This window comes from Pseudopodoces humilis, chromosome 28 (genome assembly GCF_049639895.1).
Source record: "Pseudopodoces humilis isolate 2021_Gansu_Grassland_sample_001 chromosome 28, ASM4963989v1, whole genome shotgun sequence".
Lineage (NCBI taxonomy): Eukaryota > Metazoa > Chordata > Aves > Passeriformes > Paridae > Pseudopodoces > Pseudopodoces humilis.
This window is the reverse complement of record NC_142227.1, coordinates 824,026-845,434: the sequence shown is the minus strand read 5'-3', so window position 1 is coordinate 845,434 and position 21,409 is coordinate 824,026. Positions and strand designations below refer to the sequence as shown.

At 60.7% G+C, this 21,409-nt stretch overlaps 2 protein-coding genes across 4 annotated transcripts in view; one reads left to right on the top strand and one right to left on the bottom strand.

Moving 5' to 3' along the window:
• The window catches only part of LOC102101559 (fibrillin-2), a 65,261-nt gene extending 62,677 nt beyond the window's left edge, over positions 1-2,584 (top strand). The window contains exons 61-64 of the mRNA XM_005531629.3: positions 337-456; positions 1,028-1,259; positions 1,547-1,715; positions 2,202-2,584. Of these exons, the coding sequence (XP_005531686.3) occupies positions 337-456; positions 1,028-1,259; positions 1,547-1,715; positions 2,202-2,576 (896 nt within the window). The 3' untranslated portion in view covers positions 2,577-2,584. The remainder of the gene's footprint in view (positions 1-336; positions 457-1,027; positions 1,260-1,546; positions 1,716-2,201) is intronic.
• A 2,662-nt stretch (positions 2,585-5,246) lies between these two features.
• On the bottom strand, positions 5,247-21,278 carry CTXN1 (cortexin 1). 3 transcript variants are annotated; one of them, XM_088067732.1, is made up of 3 exons: positions 21,161-21,278; positions 6,994-7,111; positions 5,247-6,438 (listed from the first exon to the last, which is right to left on the bottom strand). In XM_088067732.1, exon 3 carries the CDS (start codon positions 6,300-6,302, stop codon positions 6,048-6,050), a length of 255 nt encoding a protein of 84 aa, XP_087923858.1. In that variant the 5' UTR covers positions 6,303-6,438; positions 6,994-7,111; positions 21,161-21,278; the 3' UTR covers positions 5,247-6,047. The 3 variants fall into 3 exon arrangements, with proteins under 3 accessions (XP_087923858.1, XP_014115768.1, XP_087923857.1); XM_014260293.2 differs by lacking the exon at positions 21,161-21,278 and adding an exon at positions 10,112-10,335; XM_088067731.1 differs by lacking the exon at positions 21,161-21,278 and adding an exon at positions 9,002-9,093.
• Positions 21,279-21,409: the final 131 nt, after the last annotated feature.

Sequence of the window (21,409 nt, the reverse complement as noted above, 5' to 3'; positions counted from 1 at the left end):
ATGGGAAGCTCCAGGAGTGCTTGGCTGATGCTCTCAGGGACAGGGTGGGATTGTTGGGGTGTCTGGGCTTGGACTGGATGATCCTCAGGGAAGGGAACGGTCCCATATTCCACCAGAAGAGATCTCAGCCTGAAGCAGAGCAGGGGTTGGACTCAGGGCCCATCCCAGCAGATATTGGGAACGGGGGGGGGGTCACTCAGTTCCAGCTTTGCAGGAAGAGCCAGAGTGGGCACAGGAGCCCCCCGCCCACAGGAGCAGCCTGGGGGGTGCCAGGGGCCCTGAGCCCCTGCAGGGGCAGGGGACAGGCTCTGAGCTCCCCGTGTCCCTTGGCTGCAGATGTGGACGAGTGTGACGGGAACCACCGGTGCCAGCACGGCTGCCAGAACGTGCTGGGGGGCTACCGCTGCGGCTGCCCCCAGGGCTACGTGCAGCACTACCAGTGGAACCAGTGCGTGGGTGAGTGGGGGGACACGCCTGGGGGAGCTGTCCCTGCCTGGGGGACCTGTCCCTGCCTGGGGGAGCTGTCCCTGCCTGTAGAGTGCATGCTGTACCTGTGGGGTGTGTCCTATGGGGTGTATCTTGTATCTGTGGGGTGTATCCTGTATCCATGGGGTGTATCCTATGGGGTGTATCCTGTACCCCTGGGGTATATCCTGTATCCGTGGGGTGTATCCTGTACCCCTGGGGTATATCCTGTATTCGTGGGGTGTATCCTGTACCCCTGGGGTATATCCTGTATTCGTGGGGTGTATCCTGTACCCCTGGCGTGTATCCTATGGGGTGTATCCTGTACCCATGGGGTGTATCCTGTATCCGTGGGGTGTATCCTATGGGGTGTATCCTATGGGGTGTATCCTATGGGGTGTATCCTGTACCCATGGGGTGTATTCTGTATCCGTGGGGTGTATCCTATGGGGTGTATCCTATGGGGTGTATCCTATGGGGTGTATCCTGTACCCCTGGGGTGCATCCCATGGCTCTGTGACCCCATGGCTCCGTGATCCCATCATTCCATGACTCCGTGCAGACGAGAACGAGTGCTCCAGCCCCTCTGCCTGTGGCTCTGCCTCCTGCTACAACACCCTGGGCAGCTTCAAGTGCGTTTGTCCCTCGGGCTTCGACTTCGACCAGGCCTTCGGGGGCTGCCAGGACGTGGACGAGTGCTCGGCCGGGGGCAGCCCCTGCAGCTACGGCTGCTCCAACACGGACGGGGGGTACCTGTGCGGCTGTCCCGGGGGCTACTTCCGAGCGGGACAGGGGTAAGGAGCGGCCACCGGGGCCTCCCCGGCTTCTCCTCGCCCATCCCCACACCCTGCTGGTCCCAGGGCTGCCAGCAGATGCTCTGTGGATACACCCAGTGCGGGATGGGGATTAATTAATGACTTAATTAATGAGACCACCTTGCTGAGGTGTCAGGCGCGTCCTGTGCCGGTTCCCAGCCCCACACGTGATCCTGCGGGTGTTTCCCGCACGGAGAACCCGGGCGTGGTGACGTTCCCTTGGATTCCTGGATCTGAGCTGGCTCTCTCTGCTCCTCTGCCACCAGCCACTGCATTTCTGGCTTGGGATTTGGGAAGGGTCCCTACCTGCCTGCGCCCCAGGAGGAGGATGAGGACAACCTGCTGTCCCCCGAGACCTGCTACGAGTGCAAGATCAACGGGTACCCCAAGAGGGGCCGGCAGCGGCGCAGCGTCAACGGCACAGAGAGGCACCAGGTGAGAGATCCAGGGCGTCCTGCAGGAGCTGGATCCCTTCAGGAACAGAAGCCTGGAGTGGATCCCGTTCCCTCAGTCCAGGCACGGCCAGTGGCTCAGCCATATCTCCCCGGGTTTGGCATCTCCAAACCCTTCTTGTGAAGCCAAGGAATAAAGCCCACGTTTCCTGTCCCTGGAAATGTCCAAGGCCAGGCTGGACAGGGCTTGGAGCGACCTGGGATAGTTGGAGGTGTCCCAAGGGGCTGGAACAGGATGAGCTTTAAGGTCCCTTTCAACCCAAACCATTCCATGGTGCTGTTCCTCAGAGGGAGCTCTGGCCTCTGTCCAAAACTCTCCCGGGAATTTCAGGAGAGGTCATTTTAGGGCTTGGAAGGAGAATGGTCCTGAAGTTATCGATCCTCCCCAGGGGTGGGGCAAATCAAACCCAGCTGCCCCATCCCTGAGCTTTCCCTGCAATCCCTGAATTCCCGGAATGTCCCCTGGCAGGAGCACGCCGTGAACTTGGCCAGCATGGACGTGGAGGCGCCGCTGTCCATGACGCTGAACCTGTCGGAGCTGGCGCGCAAGGAGCACATCCTGGAGCTGCTGCCGGCCGTGGAGCCGCTGGAGAACCGCGTGCGCTACACCATCGCTCAGGGCAACGAGGAGGGGCTGTTCCGCATCCACCACAGGGAGGGGCTCAGCTTCCTGCACCTGGGCCGCAAGAAAATCCCGCCCGGCACGTACCTGCTGGAGATCGTGAGCGTGGCGCTGCCCCGCCGGAGGGAACTGCACAAACTCGAGGCCGACAACCACCTCGACTACTTGGCGGGGGAGCTGGGCCAGGCACTGAGGATGAAGCTGCAGCTCCAGCTCTACTAAAGCCACGAGAGACCCCCCAGTCCCACCCGACAGCGCAGCCCTGCCCCTCGCCACCCACCCCGGGAACAACGGGATCCTCTCCTGCCACCGCCGGGACAGCCACGGGAAATGTTCCTCTGGATCAGCCACGGGAAATGTTCCTCTGGATCAGCCACGGGAAATGTTCCTCTGGATCAGCCACGGGAAATGTTCTTCTGGGATCACCCACGGGAAATGTTCCTCTGGGATCACCCACGGGAAATGTTCCTCTGGATCAACCAAGGGAAATGTTCTTCTGGATCAACCAAGGGAAATGTTCCTCTGGATCAACCAAGGGAAATGTTCCTCTGGATCAACCAAGGGAAATGTTCCTCTGGATCAACCAAGGGAAATGTTCCTCTGGATCAATCAAGGGAAATGTTCTTCTGGATCAGCCATGGGAAATGTTCCTCTGGGATCACCCACAGGAAATGTCCCTCTGGATCAGCACCCTCTGGGGCTGCTCTGCTCCAGGGGGTGCCTGAGCCGAGCCCACAAGGCCGAGTCGGAGCACAAAGGTTCCAAACTCCAGAGGTTCTCCCTTCCCTCTGCTCCCCCCCGTCCCCCTTATCCAGGACACTCGGAGCTGGGGAGCCGGCTGTTCTCCAAGGCCACATCCCAGGAAAAGTGAGGGGGGCTGGGGGCGGCTCTGGGGGGGAGCTGTGGCTCCGTTGGTGTCCGTGCATCTCCCAGCAGCTCCTGCTCCTCCTCAGGATGGTGCTGCAGGAGCCATCCCAACTGATCCCAGTTCCCAGGATCAGAGGTGCTCAGTTCCCGGGATTAAAGGTGCTCAATTCCCAGGATTAAAGGTGCTCAATTCCCGGGATTGAAGGTGCTCAATTCCCGAGATCAGAGGTGCTCAGTTCCCGGGATTAAAGGTGCTCAATTCCCAGGATTAAAGGTGCTCAATTCCCGGGATTGAAGGTGCTCAATTCCCGAGATCAGAGGTGCTCAATTCCCGGGATCAGAGCTGCTCGATTCCCGGGATTAAAGGTGCCAATTCCTGGGATTAAAAATGCTCAATTCCCGGGATTAAAGGTGCCAATTCCTGGGATTAAAAATGCTCAATTCCCGGGATTAAAGGTGCCAATTCCCGGGATCAGAGGTGCTCATTCCCACGGAACTGCCTCATCCCCAGGCCCGAGGTGCCCGCAGCTCCCAGGAGCTGCTGCTGGTTCCTGGCCGGCGTTCTGCACTGTATCCATCCACCCTCCCGTATTTATGGCAAACCACCAAGGGAATGCTCGCTCGGTGTTGTCAGGAGTGCATTTTCCTGTAGCTTTACATTTTTTTGGCGGGGTGGGAATTTCTCCTGGTTCGCTGCCGCCCAGGGGTGGGGGATGTGTGTGTTTACTGTATCGGGGCTCCAGGCAAACTTGAAAACTCTTCAAAGCAGCTCCAGACTCTGGATTTTACAAGAGTCCCAGAGCTTGTGACAGGATGGGTGGCCTGATGTTTGGGATTGTTTTTTTTTTTTGGTTTTTTTTTATTATTATTTTTGGTTTGTTTTTTTCCAACAGGTGCTTTTTTTTAAAAAAAAAAAAAAAAACCAAAATCCAAAAAGTATTAATAATAATAATAATAATAAATTAGCAGAGCTGGGTTTGTGTGTGTGTGTTGAGCCAAAGTCTCAAAGCTCAAGGTTTCCTCTCCTCCTCTCTGGTGTGGTGTATTGGTTTGGTTTTTTTTATTATTTTTTTTTTTTTTATATTGCCATTTCTTGCTGGTTGGTTTATTTTGGGGGAAGTGTTGAAACCCCAAACCTGTGCCCCTTGTCCCGCACAGAGAGGTGGCTCTTTGTGGAATTCCTTTTTTGTATCAGAAGCAACGGCAACAATAAAATTATTTTGGGTTAAGTGGGGCTGTGTCTTTGTGTGGGGACAGACGAGGGGGGCAGGACCCACCCAGCTCCAGCCTGGAGCTTCCATGGAGACAGAATTGAGATTGTCCGGCCTGGAGAAGCTCCAGGGAGATCTCAGAACCCTCCAGGGCCTGAGGGGGCTCCAGGAGAGCTGGAGAGGGGCTGGGGACAAGGGCTGGAGGGACAGGACACAGGGCATGGCTCCAAACTGGAACAGGGGAATTTGGGTGGGATATTGGGAAGGGATTCCTGGCTGGGAGGGGCTGGGATGGAATTCCCGGAGAAGCCGTGGATCCCAGGCCGGGCTGGGACAGAGGGGGTGGCCCTGCCATGGCAGGGGGGCACTGCAGGGGCTTGGCCGGGTCGGGCCGGTGGAGTCCGGCACGGACGCTCCTTCCAGGCCGATATTCCCGGTTTTTGGAAGCTCCTCCCGGCTCCCGGCGCAGACGGAGCCCGGTGCCAGCAGAGGGCGGGCGGGACTGCGGCACCCGCGGCCGGGAGAGAGGGGACAGCACCGGGAGAGAGAGGGGACAGCACCGGGAGAGACGGGACAGCACCGGGAGAGAGGGGACAGCACCGGGGATGGGGAAACCGGAGCTGGGAAATGTCCCGGGAGCAGCTCCGTGGTGCCAGCGGGATTTGTGTCCGTGCTGGGACAGGACGAGGCCGGGCTGTGTCCCCGTGGTCACTCCTCAGCTCCTGGCAGTGCCTCCTCCAGGGGCGGCCCCCAGGATTTGGAGGGGCTCCGGTTCCCGTCCCGGGACGCGTCAAAGAGCGGAGCAGGAGCCGGCTGGGGTTGGCACGGTGCGGCTTTATTTCCATGGAGGGGTCGAGGTTCTCCCCCGGGGCTCAAATCCCTTCCTACAAATCCTCCCGCTGCCCTCCACGGGCTTTGGGAGCTCCCGCTCCCCCCCCGGAGCCAGGGGAGACAGGGAAGGGCCGGACACCCCCGGACACTGCGAGGCCACCCCGGCAGGGCCTGGGATGCCCGCGGGAGCTGCCGAGGAGCCTCTCCCGGGTGTTTTGTGGGGCCCGAGATCCGCGCTGGGGTCCCCAGGAGCGCCCCTCGCTCAGCCCGGCAGGGCCCGGGGGAAGGGGCAGCGCTCGGGGGGCTCCAGCCGCCGCTCCCGCTCGGGGGGCTCGGGACGGGCACACACGAGGAACGAAGCCGGCACTCGGCTGTGAGGAACCCCAGACGGACAGAGCTCAGCTACAGACACACACACACACACGCACTGCAGCACGGGCAGCACTCCCGGGGGGCGCGGGGGGCAGGAGGGCTCCGAGGGGTCAAAGCTCGGCTCCGGCACCGGGCAGAGCCCGGCCCAGGGGCCCCGCGGGCCGAGGGCAGGTCCCGCCATGCCCCGTCCCGGCCCCTCCTGCCCCTCGCGGTGCCCGGGGGCACGGGGGGCAGCGGGGAGCCTGAGCCTGGTCGGGCCCCGTCCCCCAGCGCCCCGCCAAGAGAACTGAGAAGTGCTTAGAAAAGAGAGAAACGCCTAGAAAACCTCCCCCGGGCTCGGCCCCGCGCCCGGAGCATCCCCGCGGGGCGGCACCGGGGGCGGGCGGGGCTCGGGCTCGCCCCGTGGCCACCTTCACACCAGGGCGTAATCGAACTGGCCCCGCTCCAAGCCCTCCTTGTGGTCCGTCCAGGAGGAGGCGGGCATGCGGCTGTAGGGGTCCAGCAGGATGCGGAAGCAGCGCACCATCAGCATCACCAGGAACACCAGCAGGAAGATGACGAAGGCGAAGACAGTTTTCTGCTCGGCATCCATGCCCGCGGAGCCCGCGGGGTGCTCCACCAGGGATGGCGAGAGCAGTTCATAATCCATGGTGGATGCATCATTCATGGCAGAGGCCGGGGGCTCCAGGGCACGGCGCCTTCGGGGCGGCCAACCTCAGCCTCCCGCTGTGCCCGGGCACCTGGAAAAGCGCCTATTCCATGGCCAACCCCTCGGGATCGGCTCCTGGCCCGGCCCAGAGCTCCTGGAGGGAGAAGCAGAGAGGGTGAGGGAGGGAGAATTGGCCACGGGGAGAGCAGGGATGGTGAGGGAGGAGGAATCGTGTGTGGGGGAGGCAGAGATGGTGAGGGAGCTGGAATTGGACGTGGAAAAACAGATGGTGAAGGAGAAGGAGCTGGATGTGGGGAAAGCAGAGATGGCTGGGGAGGAGGAACCGGCCACGAGATGCAGCAAGAGGAGCAGGGAAGGGCGGGGATGTTCACAGGGAATTCTGGAGTTTCTGGCAAGCCCAGGAAGCCACAAGGGTGGGCAGCTCCGGGGGCTGGGCCAGAGGCTGCTCCTCGGACCATAAATCCCCGGCAATCCCTGGAGACACCCGGGCCGGTGCTGAGGGACCCTTTGGAATCCCAAATCCCAGATAATTCCCACCAAAAAGGAGCTGTGGGGGCAGAGGGGCTGCTCAGGGCTCCTGGCCCAGGGCTGTGCCAAGATGGACACGAGGACAGGGGGGGTCATTCCTGCCGGGAATTCGCGTCCAGCGGCCGCTTCGGAGCAGAGGGAGCGGAACGGGAGCACCCACCTGGCTGCGGCTGCGTGGGGACAGGAGCAGGGACAGGAGCAGGGACAGGAGCAGGGCCAGGCCGTGCCCACACGGCCCCGTCACCGAGGGAGCCTCGCCGGGGTCCGGCTGTCCAGGGCTTTGGAGAGAACAGGGACAGGGTTAGAGGGGCTGGGGGCACTGCAGGGAGAAATTCCCGGGACACCTCTGCAATTCCCAGCTCTGCAGTGGGGGGAGCTGACCCGGGAATATCCACACCAACATCCCGGGAATATCCACACCAATATCCCTGGAACATCCACACCAATATCCCTGGAACATCCACACCAACCTCCCTGCAATATCCACACCATCCTCCCTGGAATATCCACACCAACATTCCTGGGAGAACATCCATGACAACCTCCCTGGGAAAACATCCACGTCATCCTCCCTGGGAGAACATTGACACCACCCCCTCAGGAGAACATCCACACCATCCTCCCTGGAATATCCACACCAACATCCCTGGAATATCCACACCAATATTCCCTTTCTGCATCCTGGAGCCTGAATTCAGGCTCCAGGAAAAAAACTCCAAAATCTCCCTGGGAGAGCTCAGGAGCATCCCCTGCCCTCCCTGGCAGTGATATCCAGTATCCAATATCCAAAATCCAGTATCCAATATCCTTGGGGAAGGCAGAGCAATCCCAAAGTCACCACTGGCCCTGTCCCCAAGTCCCACATCCATAAGATTTTCAATCCCTCCAGGAATGGGGGTTCCACGCCTGCCCTGGCAGCTGGGCCAGCCCTTTCCATGGAGGAATTCTTCCAATATCCATCCTCAGCCTCTCCTCATGGACATATTGGGTTAAAAATTCCCCTTCCTGGTGCTCAGGACAGCAATAAATCCCAGAGCTGGAGATGCCCAGCTGGCTCAGGGCCCAGGTCCGGGGAGGAACAGGCACAGTCAGGACAAAAGAGAAAAATTCCTGCTCATTTGGAACCCTGGTGTATCTACGTTATTAATATAAATTAGATATTGATATAGTTTATACAGTATATTAAATATTGTTTATCCTGGAGTATTCACGATAAAGGATTTATTCCCTTTTGGGATTTGTTGCCTTTTCATCGCTGTGGGAAGAACCAGAACAGGTTCCCAGAGCAGCTGGAGGTGTCCAAGGCCGGGCTGGAGCAGCCTGGGGTGGAGGAATTGGATGGAATTGGATGGAATTGGATGGAATTGGATGGAATTGGATGGAATTGGATGGATTTGGATGGATTTGGATGGATTTGGATGAGCTTTGAGGCCTTTCCAGCCCAACCCATTCCATGACTGCTCTGGATTTCCTGGGAATTTGGTGCAGAGCCCCATCCCTGCGCTCAGGCCCCTCGAAGGAGGCTGCTGTTATTTCAGGAACAGTTGATGGAGTTTTATTAAGATTTTATTCCTGTTCCCTTAGTAACTCAAAAGACACAGGCGAGGAAATTGCTTAATAGGGACAGAGCTCACAAAGGAGCAGGATCACTGTCAACAATTCCAGGAGGCTGTGCCCAGGTTTTTCTGGGAATGAGGCACGAATTAAATGTTAATTTGGGCACGGCAAATATCTAATGAGATGCTTATTTAGAACAAAGGAAGGAGTCAGCTCGGAGCCAGGCAGGATCCGCCTGGGATCCAGAGCAGGATCCAGCCGTGGGGTGGAAGGACCTAAAATCTCATCCAGAGCCAACCCCGACACCTCCCCCTGTCCCAGCCCGGCCTCGGGCACATCCCGGGATCCAGGGGCAGCCACAGCTGCTCTGGGAATTCCATCCCAGCCCCTCCCTCATCCTAAAAAATATCTCCCTCATTTCCACCCCAAATCTCCCCTCTTTTCCCTTGAACCATTACCCCACCCTCATCTCGCCCATAAGTGAAGCATTGGAAAATCTCCCTGGAGCGTTTTTCCCATGATTTTTGGTGCCCGAACTCCTCAAAGGTGGGGAAAGGTTGGGGGTCCCTCCCTGGGGGGGTCCCGGGGGATCCCTCCCTCCTTCCCTTCACCTCCACAGCGGGTCCCGGTGTCCGAGCCGTGTCCAGCGGGGCTGAGGCAGCTCCGTGCCCCTCTGCGCTCCCCCCGGAGCCGCTGGAATCTCTGCTTTGCCTTTTTCAGTAAATGCTGCTGCTGGGACGGGCCCTGGCAGCCTCTGGAAACATCCAGGGGCTCTGCCAGGGAATCCTGAACTTCCAGCGGGATCAGAGCCCCGGGCAAGGGGGCTGTGCCCCGATCAGAGCAGGGTGGGGAGCTCCAGGAGGGCACGGAGCTGCTCCCGCTGATCCATGGGAACAAAACCAGGGCTGGGACAATCCCCATTTCCCTCTCTCCCTTTGCTGTTATCCCTGGAAATCTGCTCCTGCCTGTGCCCCTGCCCCGAGGGCTCCCCCTCTGTCCTGCCCCAGCACAGCCAGGAAGGAATCAACGTGTTCCCCATGTCAGGAATGCGATCCTCTGGGATCCGCTGGGATCCTCTGGGATCCCCTTCCCTGCTATCCCTGCCATGGACAGACCCTTCTTCCCACACTGTCCGTGCCCGGGGGATGCTGAGCTCCCCCCCCAGCCCTGTGGGACGAACAAAGGGATCCAGGATCCAGGAGCGATCCTGCCCCGAGCCTCGCCGGGATTCCCTGGATGTCCCCTCGCGTTCCAAACCCCGCTCCAGCTCGGGGCTGGCGGCTCCAGCACCTCCCGAGCCATGAGGATGCCGTGGGTGGCCTCTCCCAAGCTGGAATCCTGCCTGGATCCAGCGGTTTGGGGCAGACGGATCCAGGATCCAGGGAGATCCAAGCGGATCGGCCCCGGCTGTCCGGGATGTCCCGTTCGGGAGGGACGGGAGCAGCCCAGGGGGGGAGGCTCAGCCCAGCCCAGCCCAGCCCAGCCCGGGTGGATTTCCCCAAATCCCAGCCTCTGAGGCCCCCGATGCTCCCGGGGACGTTCTCCCGAAGCCATCGGAGCCCCAGGAAAGGCAGTTCCCACCCCAACCCCTCCTGCCCTCTCCAGCCAGCCTGGACACAGCTCCGGAACATTTCCCGGCTCCAGCCCCGAGCCCTCCCAGCCGAGCGGGCCGGGGGTCGCTGGCAGGGCAGCCCCGGCTCTGCTGCCCCGGGATGCGGTACCTGGCTGCCCTGGGATCCCGGCTCCATCCCCGGCCATCCCGGAGCTCCCGGGGAAGCGGCCGCCGCTCGCCGCCGCCGGAGCGGGTTCCTATGGCGATGCGGAATCGATTAGAATAAAAGGTGGAGCGCAGCAATTGGAGCCGGGAGAAGTTTCCTGAGGCGCCTGCCTGGGAAAACCGGGAGTGCCCGGGGCTGGGGGGCTGAGCTGCGCCCCCCGGCCCGGCTCCTCATCCCTGTGCTCCCAAAAAACCCCCTCCCATCCCCCGGGAAGCACCTGCATCCCATAAACCTCTCCAAATCCCTGGGCAGTTCCACCTGTGCCCCCCAAATCCCTCCTGATCCCCGGGCAGCTCCTGCACCTGGGGATCCCCAAATCCCCCCGATCCCCGGGCAGCTCCTGCACCCCCGGGATCCAGAACTGTCCCCGTCTGTCCGTGTCTGTCCAGGGATGCTCCAGGATTCCCAGGCAGGGACCAGGATGGGCCCCAGGGACACACAGGGCTCACACGTGGCAGCACCCGGGCCCCTTCCCAGCCCAGGACCCACAGGGATGCAAAGTGCTGCACCTCCAGTGCCCCTTTCCCACAGGGAAAAATCCTTGGAAACACTTGGGAACAGGCACGGGTTTTGCAGCTCGGTTCTGATGGAGCTGGGGTTTCTGGGAGGTGCCCAGGGGAGTTTTCCACACTCCAGCAGCGCAGGGAACGCTCGGTGCCCGGGGCACAGGGCAGCCTCAGCAGGGGCAAATTAAAATTGCTTTGCTCATCCTCCCTGGCAGGCCTGGGAGGGAATGGATGAAGAATTCCTGAAGGTCTGGAGTGAGCCTGGGGTGGCTGCCCTGGCAGTTCTCAGAGTTCCTCTGGAGAAATACATCCTCTGTCCCCGTCCCCAAATCCCAAATGTGGCCACGGGGTCCCTCAATGCCTCCCCACCCATCCATCATCCATCATCCATCCATCATCCATCACCCATCATCCATCCATCCATCCATCATCCATCCATCCATCATCCATCATCCATCCATCATCCATCCATCATCCATCCATCATCCATCCATCATCCATCACCCATCATCCATCCATCCATCCATCATCCATCCATCATCCATCCATCATCCATCCATCCATCATCCATCCATCCATCCATCCATCATCCATCCATCATCCATCCATCATCCATCCATCCATCATCCATCCATCCATCCATCCATCATCCATCCAACCCTCCATCCATCCAACCATCCATCCATACATCATCCATCCATCATCCATCATCCATCCATCCATCCATCATCCATCCATCATCCATCCATCCATCCATCCATCCATCATCCATCATCCATCCATCATCCATCCATCAACCATCCATCCATCCATCCATCCATCCATCATCCATCATCCATCCATCATCCATCCATCATCCATCCATCCATCATCCATCCATCCATCATCCATCCATCCATCCATCATCCATCCATCCATCCATCATCCATCCATCATCCATCATCCATCCATCCATCATCCATCCATCCATCCATCCATCCATCCATCCATCATCCATCCATCATCCATCATCCATCATCCATCCATCAACCATCATCCATCCATCCATCATCCATCCATCAACCATCATCCATCCATCCATCCATCATCCATCCATCCATCCATCATCCATCCATCATCCATCCATCATCCATCCATCCATCATCCATCATCCATCATCCATCCATCAACCATCATCCATCCATCCATCATCCATCCATCAACCATCATCCATCCATCCATCCATCATCCATCCATCCATCCATCCATCATCCATCCATCCATATCCATCCATCCATCCATCATCCATCCATCCATCCATCCACAATTCAAGTTTCATTTTGAGGTTTTTGTCTCACAATCCCCCTGCCTGTGGGATTTGCTGTGTGGAGATTCCCGCTCTGCCCTTGGACGGCTCTCAGGGCTGGAAGAGATCCTGGTGCTCAGATTTTTCCTCCTCCAGCACAAAAAGCTGGCTGCTCCTGGGGGAGCTCAGGACATCCTGAGGCACAGGGACAGCTCCAGCACTCGGGAATATCAATCCCAGCCTCAGGGCAGGGATTTGGAGCTGCAGCCTCACAGGAACCGGGGTTTGGGGGATGCTGAAGGGACTCCAGATGGAGACAGGAAGGGAGCTGATTCCTCCTGGATAATGAAATGAGCCCTGCACTTTGGGGAGAGGAAAATCCGAGTGTTCCTGTAATCAGAACTCCCTTCCCTGTGAAGTGCCATAAATCCCTGGCAGGATCTGAGCCCTTTTTGGTGCTGACAAAGGGATCTGTGCGATCAGCAGCGGCTGCTCCGGGTACAGCCCTGTGGCACCGAGTGACTGTTCCTGCTTGGAGGACAATCCCACACTTGGCTGCTCCAGTTCCAGGAGAAAAACGCTGCCCGTGGCTGGGGGAAAACCATTTGTGATCCCTGCGGGTTCCAGCCATGGAAGGCTGGATTTAACTGCCGGTGGAAATGGAAGAAAATCACCTTGGACTTACAGGAGGAAAAATTCCTGCGGGGAAGGTGGACAGGCCTTGGGACAGGCTGGATTCCCTCTCCTGCAGGGGATGTGGCACTTGGGGACAGGGGTGGCCTTGGCAGTGCTGGGAACGGCTGGGCTGGTGCTCCTTGGGGTTTTACCCAGCCCTAATAATTCCGTGATTATTCTGGATGACACCCCCGGGACCCCCGTGGTGTGGGGCAGGGACAGATCCCGGCCCTTCCCGGGGAGCCCCGAGGGGGAGCCCCTGCCCTTCCCCTGGGGCTCATCCCAACATTTCCCCGTGCCTGGAGACACCGAGGGGAGGGAAGGGAGGGGAGTGTCCCTGTCCCTGTCCCTGTCCCTGTCCCTGTCCCTGTCCCTGTCCCTGTCCCTGTCCTCATCCCTGTATCGTCCTTTCCAGGCTCCCCTGCTCAAGCAGAGAATTCCAGCTCTCCTGGACAGGTGAGGGATGTTTCACACCTGAGTTCTTCCCTGGTGCCTGCAGGGGCTGGGAGCTCTCCCTGCAGCTTCCTTGAAGGGCTGAGGAGAGGGGAGGAGGGGAATCCTGATCCTCTGGGGGCTCCAAGGAGGAAAGGGAGAGGTCCTGGAGCAGGAATTTCCAGGGTCGGGAGGAATCCCGAATTCCCAGGGAGCCCTGAGGTCTCCCCAGGCAGGAATTGGGAGCTGCAGACAATCGACTTCCCAACCAAATTCCCACAGTTTTCCATCAAAACCAGCCCTTCCCGGCACCAGAACCAGGGGAGTGCCGGGGTCAGTCCTCGATGGCTGCAGGGACAGCTCTGGGGACATGGGGACACCAGCAGGCTCCAGAGCCACAAACATTCCCTGATCCCGCTTTCCTTGCCGTGGATGGACAACAGGAAAGTCCCAGTCCCTGTCCCCTCCTTCTGCTCCGTTCTGCCACCCCCAGCCCCGCTCCAGCGCCCAGGGAGGAGCAGCCCAGGCTCCAAAAACAGATTTTGATGCCGGCCCAGGTGACCCGGAGGCCCCGAGACACAAATCGTGTTTCCACATCCAGTGGGACGCATCCATCTGCTCCATAACTCCTGCAGAGAACCTCTGGATAACGAGGAGCATCCCACGGGACGGCTCTTCCTGAAAGAATTTGTCACCATCCATAAATTGCTGGGAGATTTATCCCCGCCAGCCCTAAAACTGCACACAAAGTAATGGGATTTGTCCAAAGCCTTTAACGGGCTGTTCCCCTTGATTTAAAGGCTGTTGAAGTGTCTTTATTTTCTTAGCACATTATTAATTCACATTCTGGCTCCGAGATGCCTCCAGAGCAGGCGATTTGGGAATGAGAGCAGGAAAGGGCAGCTGGAAGGGCTTAGGCAGCGAAAAAGCAGCTCAGGGTAACTCCAGGCTGGGAATAAGCAAAGGTTATCCGTGCCTGGAGTTCTTCATGGAATGGCCACGCTCAGCTCGGAGCTTCCAGGGCTCTGCACACAAATGTGGGAATTATTCCCTGTCCTCAGCCCTTGGAATTGCAATCCCAGCTCCAAGGCTGGGGCAGCACTCCCTGAGACTCCGGGAAATGTCAGCTCCAGGTGGGGACAGCTCCCGAGAGCTCCCGGCTCCAGGATCCATCCCTGGGGATCGAAACCTGGGGAAGGCTCAGCCGAGCGCCACTCCCAGCTCATCCCAGATCCAGATCCTGACCCTTTCCCAGCGCCATTCCCATCTCATCCCAGCGCCATTCCCATCTCATCCCAGCGCCATTCCCAGTTCATCCCAGCGCCGCTCCCGTCTCATCCCGGTGCCGCTCCCGACCCTTCCCTCGCTCTCCCAGCCCTGGCTCCCGGCTCCCGTTTCCATGGCACCGGGATGTCCCCGCGCTCCCCCCGTTCCCCACAAGGCTCCGGCTCCCCGGTCCCGGTGGTCCCGAGCCCGGCTCCGGTCCCGGCTGGCACCGGGCTGGGATCGCTGCGGTTCCCGCACCGGAGGGAGTTTTTTCCCTCCTGGAATCCCCGATTCGCATTCTCCATTTGAATGGCATCACCTCCCGGGTTTATCTGGGAATCTGTTCCAGGATCTGCCCGATTTAAATCGATTTAAAGGCTCTGGCTGCGGCCTGGGCGCTCCCAGGACCAGAGCTGGGGGGAATCGCTTCCAGAATCATGGAAAGGTTTGGCTTGGAAGGACCTCAAGACCCATCCGTGGGCACGGACACCTCCCACTGTCCCCAAACCCCTCCAGCCTGGCCTTGGACACTCCCGGGGCTGGACAATCCTTTCCAAGAAGAAATTCTCCCAATATCCACTTTAAACTTCCCCGGCACAACTCGGGGCCGTTCCCTCTTGTCCTGTTGTTCCCTGGGAGCAGCTCCCGATTTCCTCTTGTCAGGAATTGTGCAATATTTATAAATACAGCCACATTCCCTTGTCCAAACTCCCAAATCCAGCCCCAAAAGCACCTGGACATTCCAAACCCCCCCATCCAAAGCCTGGCGAAGCCTGGGAAAGGGGACAGGGATCAAACCCCGGCTTTTCCCACCTCTGCTGCCTCATTTTGTGTTAATTTTCATTTTCCCTGGGTTTTATGAGCCAATAAAAGAGGGCGGGGCAGCACCAGGCTCCCCCCAGCACAAATCTAGAGATAAATTTACAGGAAAACAGCCTGGGAAACAGGGAGGGCGTTTCTGCTGTGTGCAAACAAGCCCAGAAATGCTGAGTAATTCCTGGAGCATGGGAAGCGATCATTACTTTTAATTACCAATTAAATGACTCGGTAATTTCTCGCATTCAAGCAGCAATGGAACTGCAAACAATGCCAGGCAAATCGGGTCTTTAGCATTTAATTACCGGGCTCTGCCATGGATTATTGAGCAAATGGGCAAAGACTCCGCTCCGGAGAACTCCGGTGCTGCAATTGAGGGATTTTGGATCATTCCTGGCTCGGAGTTTGGAGCCGCTCTCCACGTGCACCGAGAGCCGAGGCTTTGTGCGGATCACGGAGCCGAATTCCCCCAAAATAATCGGGGCTGGGAACGCACACGGGCGGGATCGGCAATTCCAGATTGTCCGGCTTTGTCACAGAACCCCGGGATGCTCTGGGTGGGAAGGGGCTTTGAGCACCCCCCGGCTGCCCCAGGGAACCCGGGCTGGGAATGCGGCCAGGGCTGGGAAGGGATCAGTCCCGAATGTTCCTGGGCTCTGGAAAGGTCCGAGCAGGGGTTCGGGAGCGGTGCTGGATGCACAGAGCTCCTGCTCTCCAGGCGAGGATCCCAGCCCTGCTCCCGCTCCCAGAGCTCCCTCCTGGAGGGAATGATCCCATCCATCCCAACCGGGACAGCCGCGGCTCCAGCCCGGCCCCAGCGGCTCCTGCCGGGCGCGGGAGGGGAGGGAAGAGCAGCCAGGGAAAGGCAGGGCTGGAGGGGCCCGTAAATCCAAGGAAAAATGGACTTTCCAAGGGCCAGCACGAGCTGATTGTTGTCATCGAGGAATCCCAGAGGAAACAAGAGCGATCCCCCTGCCTCGGGAATTCTCTGGGATTATTCAGCCCCTCCACACACCCAGTTCAGAGGCAAACGGGAGCAGGAGAGGGAGGAGAAGAGGGAAAGCAAAACCTTGCTGGATTTGCTCCATGTCCTTCCCAAAGCACGAGGTGTCCCAGCCTCCCTCCCTGGGGAGCGTTTTAGGCTGGAGAACGTCCCTGCATCCCTCATTCCTTCCATCCCTGGATCCCTGATTCCCTCCTTCCCTCAATCCCTGCATCCCTCATTCCTTCCATCCCTGGATCCCTCATTCCTTCCATCCCTGCATCTCTCCATCCCTCATTCCCTCATTCCCTCCTTCCATCCCTGCATCCCTGGCTCCCTGATTCCCTCCTTCCCTGCATTCCCAGGCTTTGCAGGACGCGTGGGGCCCTGCAGGGGAGCTGAGGGACCCCCAGCAGCACCCCCAGAGCAGAGCCGAGCTGCTCCTGCTCCTCCTTTCCCCGCTCCTCCTCCTCCCGCAGTGCCAAAGCCTCTCCCTGGCTGAGATGAGCTGATAAAAATGCAGATCGATGGCAGGGCCAGGGCTCAGCTCCCGGAAATCGATGCCGTTCCCATGCTGCGAACTCCCAGTGATTTTACCCGGCCCCGGCGGGCTCAGGGCTGCAGAAGCCGGGGGATCCCATTCCTGCTTCCCTCAGGGAAGGTCCCGATCAAACCTGATCCTCGGGCACCCGGAGGAAAGCGGCACGGGAAGGAACTGGGAGCTGCTGGTGGATGAGAGGCTGCCCTGAGCTCCTTGAGATCCAGATCCAGACTCTGCTCCAGGGATGGGCTGGGGGTGGACAGGACTGGGGAAACCAGGAATGGCCACAGACCCAGCAGGACCCAAATCCCAGCAGGACCCAAATCCCAGCAGGACCCAAATCTCAGCAGGGCCCAAATCCCAGCAGGACCCTCTGGCCCATCCCCATCTCTTCCCAAAGGCTCCTCCGTGGCTTCCCCAGGGCCAGCAGTGGCTGGCTGTGACCCACACGGGGACAGAACCTGCCCAGAACCGGATCCCAGATCCTCTCACCCCACTGCTGGAACCCTTCCCGTGCCCGCTCCCGCCGTGCCAGGCAGGGATGGGCAGGGGGACAGGATTGTCCTGCCCCGGGGTCCGTGCCAGGATCCCGCCTGTCCCCAGCCTGTGCCAGGACATTTTGTGCCATCCCAGCGCCAGGCGCTCTCCATCGCCGCCTGATCCGTGTCCCCGGCGGAGAGAGGCATTCCTGGAAGCACCTTGGCAGCCGAGCCGGGCGGCTGCTCCCGGCCTTGGCTCCTCTGCCCCGGCTGCAATCCCAGCCCGGGGACATCGGGCCCGAGCGCGGCGCCGCCAGGGCAGGACAGGAGTTCCCGTGGGGACAAGGTTCCCTGGCTGCTGCTCTCAGGGAATGTTCCCGATCCCCCTGTCCCGCACAGCTCCGGAGAATCCGCGTCTTTATTCCAACCCCTGCCCCTGGAGCAGCTCCAGCTCCAGCCCCCTCCTTTCCCGGAGGAGCCTTGGGCGCATCCCACGCGCTCCCGAGCTGGAAAGAAGAGGATGCCATGGATGGAGCAGCTCCATGGATCCAGCAGAGAGCGGCTGCCAGAGCGCTCCTTGCACAGAGCATCCCCCCGGTTCTCCCGTTCCCGGGAACCCATCCCGATCCTCGCTGGAACGCTCCAAGCTGTCAATTCCTGGCTCCGTCCAGGTGTTCCCTACCCCTCGATCCTCGGGAAGGCTCAAACAGCCGCTGGGCCCATCCCCAGCTGTGGCCCGGGTCCTGATCCCGGCGCGGATGCTCCAGGCAGGGATGAAGGAACCAAAGGAGTTCTCGTTACAAAACACGAGCCCTTGGAGCAGGGAAGGGAATTTGGCCGGCACCGCTCACCCTTCCAGGCCTTAATCCCTTCGTTAGCTCAGCCCGGAGCAATTAAAGACAAACTCGCAGCCCTGCAATGCAGAGGGGCTGCGGGAGATCCCGGGAATTCAGGCACCTCCGCAGGCGCCGGAGCCTCCGGGCTGAGGAGCCCTTCCCACCCCGGGCCGATCCAAGGATTTTCCAGCTGGATTCCAAGAGCTCTCCCACCCCAGAGGTTCCCTCATCCCCCGGGCCGGGAGCCCAAGGACGGCGAGGTTGGGATGGCAAAGCCACCTCTGCGGGAATTGTGGGATCATGGAACGGTCTGGGAGGGACCTCGGGGTCAGGGACAGCTCCCGCTAGCCCAGGCTGCTCCAAACCCCTCCAGAGCCCATTCCAGGCTGGAAGAGGATCCAGAAAATCCTGCCCTGCTTCTCTGGGAGCTCCCAGGAGTTTGTTCCTCTCCATGACCCCAAGCTCAGGGATCTCTGCTCCAAAGCGTTCCCATGAACTGGGGAATTCCAGCAGAAGCCAAATGTGCTTCCAAAGAAAGGTTTGGATTCCAAAAATCCTCCCTGAAGGAGGTTCTGCCTGGGTGGTTGGGATGGAGAGACCTGGTGGGCACCAAGCCCTGCCAGGACAAGAAGGGAAAGCCACACGAGGGCTTGGGAGGATGTGAAAATCCATGGATACACCTGTGCTGCCGGACCCTGGGAGCTCCCCAGGCTCCAGTCTGCACCTCAGCCACGTCCCAGCAGCATCCTGCCCTTCCCACAGCCTGGATCCTCCAGCCAGGCTCGGTGTGGAATGGTCTGGTGGGTTCCTCCCTCGGGAATCCCGTGTGCTTTTCCAGACAGGCCTTGGGAAGGCAGATCCAGCACCAGGCAAGGCTGGAATGGGAATGGGAATGGGCAGGATCTGTCCCACCAGCCAGGCACCACTGGGATCAACAATTCCAGACCCACTCCAGGCCCCTGTTTGGATTCCCACAGCTCCTCCCTGCAGGTTCCAGCTCCTTCTTCCAGAAACAGCCTCCAGCTCTTCTTTAAATCCCGTTTTCCATCCCCGGCCCCGCGCCCCGGAGCAGCGTGATCCCGCATTTCCCTCCCCATCCACGGTTATTCCTTTGATCCCGGCTTTAACGCCCCGGCCCGGGCAGCAGCCGCAGCATAATGGCCCTAAAATTCCTTCAGGGAGCTCGGATCCATCGTCTGGACTTTGTCGGGAATGTTTGGAGCCAGAGTAGCTCCAGGCTCCTGCCGGCCGGCGGAATGAGCGGCTGCTCCCAAAGCTCGGGGTTCGCTGGAACCTGGAAATTCCAGAGCGTTCAAAGCCACGAGCCCGAGGGTGGCACCTGCTCCTGTCACCGCATCTGTCACCCCTCCTGTGTCACCCTCCTGTCACCCCTTCTGTGTCACAGCTCCTGTCACCGCTCCTGTCACCCGGGGGAGGTGCGGAGCTGCCGAGCCCCGGCTGCCGCTCCAAGCTCCGGCTGTTCCTGCGGCCGCCCACGGTCCTGCTGCTGCTCCCGGCCCGGCAGGGGCTGGGCACGGCCCGCTCGGTCCCGCTGAGCCCCGGGAACGCTGCCCCGGCCCCGCGGGGAGCGGGAGCAGCTTTCCCCGGCACCGGGAGAGCCGCGGGGGCACCGGGGCCCGCCCGGCCGGGGCCACCTGCAACAGGTGGACGGCGCCTTGGGGACAGCAGGCGCTGCTGGGTGGCCCTGGAGCTGCCCCAGATCGTGGAATCAGGGAATTGTTTACATGGGAAAAGCGCCCCCAGGATCATGGAGCCCGTTCCCAGCGCTGGCCCCTGTCCCCAAGTGCCACAAGGACACGGCTGTAGATCCCTGCAGGGATGGGGACCCCCAGAGCCGCTGTGCCAGAGCCTCAACAGCTCTGCTGTGGAGAAATCCTCCCGATATCCATCCCAAACCCCGCCCGGCACAGCCTGAGGCCCTGTCCTCGCGTCCCTTCCGTCCTTTCCCGGGGGGATTTGCAGCTCGGGGTTTCAGCCCCGTCACTCACAGATCTCAGGGATGATCCCGCCTCTCTCCCTTCCCCTCCTGACGCCGGAGCCGTGGGGAGAGACCCCAAGCACATTCCCGGGGTGCTCAGGGAAAACCAGAGCCTCACGCGGAGATCCGGGCAGTGCCGGGAGCAGCTGGGGCTGCCACGGACAAGAGGACAGACCCTGCTCCCTGCTCCCTCACCAGGAAAACCATTCCCAGCTCCTGTCCCACGCACGGCCCTGCCCAGGCACCGCCGGGTCCCCTCCTCGGCTCTGGGACTCGCTCCTGGCCAGCAGCAGCAGCTGGGGGGAGGCAGAATCCCCCCGGGAATGGCAGGGGAGGGGATGGCGGCGCGTCCTGGGCAGCCCCAAAGCGCCGCCAGTCCCACACCTGGCACTGCTGGAGCTTCATCTCGTGTTCACCACGAGGCTCTGCAGCAAAAGCTGCCTCCAGCGAGCCCCGGCTTCCCGGATTCCCCGTGCCACGGGCAGGGCTCCCCGGCACTCCCGGAGAGCTCCCGCAGCTCCAGCTCTTCCCGAGGGGGCTGAGAGTGAAACGCGCCCGGCTCCTCCGGGGGGCGGCTCCGTGGCTCAGCCCCTTTGTCCCGGGGCTCTGCGGGATCCCCCCGGCTCCAGCAGGGACCACGCAGCTCCGTTTCATCCCAAAGTTTCCCGCAGCCGCCCTCCCCCGTCTCCCAGACACCCCCAAAGCCCCTCAGCCCTTGGGGGCTTCTGCAGCCTCTCCTTTGCCCCCCGAGAACAGAACTCCAAAACCAGCAGCTTTGCAGCAGCAGCAGCAATTCCTTGTTTTCCCCAAAATGCCCATCCCAGATTTTATCTAACAGCGATGTTTCTTCCGAAATTCCCCTTTTCCCCCTCTCCCCCTCACCCCAGGCTGTCACAGACCCCCGGGCGCGCCCCCACCCCGGGGATACCGCACCTCTCCGGACCCCCCATCCCCGCAGGGACCCACCCGGGGCGGGGGCAGTCGGAACCGGGATCGGGAACGGCCCCGGGATCGGCCCCGGGATCGGCACCGGGATCGGCACCGGGATCGGAGTCCCCCCGCATCCCGCACCGCCCCTGCGGAGCCGCGGGCGGGCGGTGCCCGGTGCAGCCCCGGGGCTCCACCACCAAACTTTCCCGGTTCCCCCCGGTTCCCCCCGGTTCCTCCCCGCTCACCTGCGCTCCGGGCGGCGGGCGGGGGCCGCGCCCGCCCCGCAGCTCCCCGAGCCCATCCGGACCGGCCCCGCTCCCGGTCCCGCTGCCGTTCCCGGCCGCTCCACGGCGCAGCCCTCCCGGCCCGGGGAGCGGAGCCGCCGCCGGAGCTTGCGGGGCCGGGGTTTGAATTCCTCCGAGCGGCCCTGATTGGGCTGCGGAAGGGGGGGGGAGCTGCGAGCGGGGGGGCGGAGTGAGGATCCGGGCTGGGGA